We start from the raw sequence: 5,043 nt of genomic DNA on the forward strand, positions 1-5,043 counted from the left end.
CTGTGAAAAGCTAAAATGTCTTCAGTGAAGAATGTTAAAGAATAAATAGTTTTATAATAGAGCGAAATCAGATCAGTTTCACCTAAAATTAAAATTATTTCACAGTAATTTGTTGGTCTCCCCCAGTTTCACGTTGACGGGCGTCATTAGGGTTTTCTTTGTGTTTGATGTGTGTGTGTGTGTGTGCGCGTGTGTGTGTGTGTGTGTGTGTGTGTGTGTGTGTGCGGCTGTAGTCGTATCAGATTGTAGCCAGGTATTTGTCGCTGAGCAGCCGAGCATAAACGGCTCGGCTAATGAAGAAGCTGAGGCCAGACGTCATGGATCAGAAGAAGAAGAAGAAGAAGAGGGGAGCCTCCAGTGAGAGGTCAGGTCGGTCTATATTTAGATGCAGAATAAAAACCTTTCACCAACTTAAATTCACGTTTGTTTGGAGGAAGAGGAGCAGCAGGAACCTTCAACCAACTCAAGGTGAGACTTTATCCATCTTTTATGTCAGAGAAAGTTTGTAACTTTAAAGCTGCTGTGTTATTATTGCCTTTTTTCCCTGTTTTATAAACATTTTTACCAGTTATTACATTTTCTCTGATCTTTAGCAGCAAAAGTCAAAGGTCAGCGGACGTAGGTCTCAGCAAAAAGACAGGATGTAGCATAAATATTTAAAAGCGTTTTGTACAAAAGGTTTTCAATTTGTGAGGTGAACTGACGGTGCGATTAAAAACATGAAGCATGAAAGAAGCTGATTTATTATTTATATTATTATGAGAACCAATAACTGCGGCTGGATGCATTATTGATCAGGACCAATAATGAAGCTGCTGAGTTTGGCACGGCAAGGTTCAAAATGGGAGAAAAATTAGATTAAAAAACAACTTTTTATTTTCATAAACTGAAGGCAAAACCAGCAAACTAAGGAAGATGTAGAAAATAATGAGAACAAATAAGAGCACAAGAAGAAGCTTTTCTTTTTTAAAATATATGGTACAGGAACTAAGTATAAGAATAAAATAAAGGGAAAAACAATACAGAAGTCTTTAATTACATTATAGATCGTAATAAAAAATAACACTACTAATGACGAAAAAAATCTTTGAAACTAATACTAAAGTAATAATTCTAGTAATAATATAGAAGGAGATTAAAGAATGGTTGTGATAATTAAACTACATTAAAGACAATCTGGTGACAAAATTACAGACTGCAAAGCGTCATTAAATCAGGAAAAACAACTTTGTAATTTAATTTTTATTCTGAAATTAAAATTTCCATTCTAAAAATGTCAAAAAAAACTTTTCAGAAGAAGAAATTCCAACTGGGAAATTATTTATTTCACCTAGAGTATGGGAAAAAAGTTAAGTAAACTGCTAGTAGAAGTAATTTTTTTAATTTTATTATCTCTATTAAGGAATTATTGCCTTAAACCAAACTCCTATATCTTGCTAAAAAGTTATTTGTAAGTTAATTTTGTCTTATTTCAAAATATTTACACTGGAAACTAAACAAAGACACTTGGTAAGATTTGGCATTTTTGCAGTTCTCCATGTAAAATCAACATGTTTTTTAACTTTAGATCATGTTCCAATGTTATTTCCTCATCAAAAACAAAACTGGATTCTTTCACACATGTTTGAGAAATCCTTTAATCTCCATGGCGCAGCTCCATTTTTATAACCACTGAAGGTAAAATTGTGCTATAAAATGGCTCTATGTGCCTAGAAAACACATCATACTGCCCCTTTTAGGGTCCGTTCTGTAGTTGATATGAAACTCCTTAAACTTCCTGCTTTGTCACTTCCTGTTCTGTCACTTCCTGTCCTCCAGATGTCGTGGCGCTCGTCTTTCAGATGCTCAAAGTTTCGCTACGTCTTCGGGAAGCCAGCGACCAAGGAGCACAGCTACGATGGAGTGCCAATCACAAGGAGCGTCCATGACAACCACTACTGCTCAGCCAATCCCTGCTTCATCGCCATGGTGACGGAGTGCGCCGGGGGCGGGGCCTTCCTAGTCCTGCCCATTCATTGTGTATGTAGGTCAAACTCAGGTTACTTCCAAGCAACACAACAGTCATTTAACTGCTACTTATTAATCTGACAAGGCCTTGAAAACCTTTTGTCTGTCTAATGTCCAAAGAAAACTAAACAAACTAAACTTTTGGTTAGAAAATTTTAAATAATTAGTTAATTTAGCAAAGTCCTCCATTGTTTTAAAATGTCTTCCAGTTGGGGAGAGTAGACCCTCACTATCCGAGGGTTTGTGGTCACAGCGGCCGAGTCCTGGACGTCAAATGGAATCCATTTAACGATTATTGCATTGCCTCGTGCTCTGAAGACTGCACCGTAAGCAGCCATGTTTTACTTTGTGTTTATTCACCTTTAAAACCTCTCCTCCCAAAGGTTTTCCTTGGCTCAGACTTTATTTTATGGTTAAACCTAAAATCAAGGTCAGGTCAACATTAGCAGAAATTACAACATAGAGGATAAAACCATGATTATATGTCTGTATACAGGTGAAGATTTGGGATATTCCAGTTTGTGGGGTCCAACAGAACCTCACCAAGGCCAGGAAGACTCTGACGGGTCACAGCAGGAGGGTGGCTATCATCGAGTGGCATCCAACTGCTGAGAACCTGCTGCTTAGCTCCGGCTACGACTGCAAGGTCAGACGCCTCTTTAGTCAGGGACATTTCTCTACGGAGGATCAACCACATTTATTCACAAAACAATAAAACCTGGATGCTTTCCATACCATCATTGACATAAAACAACTGGGAACAGCAATTTCCCAATTTAACCTGCTAATTTGGAGTTGCTAATCAGGCGTGTCTCTGAATATTGGCCTAAAAATCTGGGCTGGTGTTGAAGGGATTGTGTCTGTTTTTATGCGGCTCCACAGCACAACATTATTGACCCAGTTATGATTACACTTCTTTGTGGAATCTGAACTTGACTTGATTTGGATGAACAAAATTAGATTCAGCTAGCAGCTAATACCAGCTAGCATTAGCTGCTAGCTTCATTTGTAGATCATCCTCATGTGATCTACAAATGAGGATGCTGTTAGTCGTTCATACTCGCTTTTAAGGTTTGCCAACTAGTTTATATAATCAGTTAAAATAAACACACTAATCAGTTAAACTAAAACACAAATACACAATTAATAAGGCCATGGTCGCACATCAGGCAAGTGTGACCCAAATCTGACTTTATTTGCACAACTGCAACCCATATCCAACTTTTTCACGGCGGTCTTTCCATCACCCTAAAAATTAGATTTGTGCCACTTCCATATCTGGTACTAAATCTTAAACATATCCGATTGTTTTCAAAACATCTGCAGTTTAAAAGGTCGTGTCGCATTTTACCTCACTTTGACGTCACTACCTGCCTTTACATAAGACACGGCAGCAAAACGTTGCTGATATTCCGCTGATGATGAAAAAACACAATTTCGCAATTGCAGTGTTTCCATTAAATAAAAAACACCATTAAAATCAAACGTTACGTTTGTTCAGAAACTGTTTCTTGAAACCTTCTCCAGGTTCTCCTCTGGGATGTGTCCCAGTCCGGTTCTGTGATCAGACACCCGGTCCGAGTGGTCCTGATGCCCGTCCACCATCGCTACCCGTCCGAGGCGCTGCTGCTGTCCGTCAGCTTCAACAGCGACGGCAGCAGGCTGGCGGTCACGTCTAAGGACAGGCGGATTCGGGTTCTGGAGCCGCGGACCGGGAAGATCCTACAGGTTGTTTTTTAAGGAGTTTTTTGTGTTGGATTGTATATCAATTGGTGGAAGTGGTAATCATGTTACTATTTGGTTTTACAGGTTTCCAGCAGCAAGACACACAGGGCTAACAAGGTTCTATACATCAGAGGGCTGAAGATGCTGCTGTCCACTGGAAGCTCGCCCTGGAACCACAGACAGATCATCCTCTGGGACCCAGTAAGACTTTATTTTAAAACCAGCAGCTAAATTTAGTTTAGGGATCAGCTGGGGACCAAACTTTCTTTCAACAAATTTTAAATTTTCAGCTGCTGGAGTTCACTGTCACACTGCACTAAGTCAAAGCAACCAAACCTTTGAAAAACATTTTCCCCTCCTCGCCTGGTGGGGCGCTGCACCAAAACCCACTGAAGGAAGCAATTTGAAAACTTCTGAAGAAGGACCTGAGCGCAACTTCCCTCTTTGCAAAATGTAAACAAAAATGGAGTAGCGTCCGATTTTAGCGGTTGGAGGATTTTTCTTGTCTTCTGCAAAAGACCACGAGTCATTTCCCCCGCCTAGCATGTTTGTTTTGGTTGAATTTACCCAGAATGCCCTGTGCTGTAGTCCACTTCCTGTTTTTCATGCGTTCATATGCATTCAAACTGCTAAGAGTTCACTTCAACCGAACCGAGACTGAGGTTTGTAGGCGGACCAGATTCACTTTTTGACTGACCTTCCCAAACAAATCGGACTTTCTAGGCAAATAAATTCCAGAAAAAATTCTTCCAGAACAACAACACTTAGCTTTTATTATTACTTAGAAACAGTGGAGTACTCATTACTTTTACAAATTTAGAGCACAATTAGAAAGTCCAGAGAATACTTACTTATGCTTATTTAGCAACTCAAAACAGAGATTAGAAAAACTTAGAATCCAGCAGCTCAGAACAGGAATGAAGTATTTATACCAATCTACCAATCTAGATCAGGAGGATCTATAGCTTCTTTTGCTCTTGTCTTTGGTTTGTTGTTTTGTTTGTATTTCCTTTTAATTCATGTAAAGCACTTTGAATTGACTGTTGCTGAAAATGAGCTTTATAAATAAATTTACCTTAGTTTAAAACGAATTAAACAGGGTTGGTGTCGATGAAGCCCCAGTCATGCTAGAAAGTGAATCCGTTTGTAACTCTAATACCATGCAAGATTCAGTCCAAAACAGGAAGTAAATTATCCCATTTCATTCTAGTACTAAAACTCCCCAGTTGTGTTTTCTATTGTTTAAACCAGGGGTGTCAAACTCAATTTCACCGAGGGCCACTTCAGCATATTGGCCCCCTCAACGGGCCA

General features: G+C 39.2%; 1 protein-coding gene across 1 annotated transcript in view; it reads left to right on the forward strand.

Annotated features, from left to right (window-relative positions):
* The first annotated feature begins 350 nt into the window (after window positions 1-350).
* LOC103129348 (coronin-2A-like) overlaps window positions 351-5,043 on the forward strand; it is an 11,554-nt gene continuing 6,861 nt past the window's right edge. The window contains exons 1-6 of the mRNA XM_016664981.1: window positions 351-468; window positions 1,819-2,019; window positions 2,217-2,333; window positions 2,504-2,653; window positions 3,535-3,735; window positions 3,817-3,933. Coding sequence (XP_016520467.1) covers window positions 1,819-2,019; window positions 2,217-2,333; window positions 2,504-2,653; window positions 3,535-3,735; window positions 3,817-3,933 — 786 coding nt within the window. The 5' untranslated portion in view covers window positions 351-468. The remainder of the gene's footprint in view (window positions 469-1,818; window positions 2,020-2,216; window positions 2,334-2,503; window positions 2,654-3,534; window positions 3,736-3,816; window positions 3,934-5,043) is intronic.

Source organism: Poecilia formosa, unplaced genomic scaffold (assembly GCF_000485575.1).
Source record: "Poecilia formosa unplaced genomic scaffold, Poecilia_formosa-5.1.2 Scaffold537, whole genome shotgun sequence".
NCBI lineage: Eukaryota > Metazoa > Chordata > Actinopteri > Cyprinodontiformes > Poeciliidae > Poecilia > Poecilia formosa.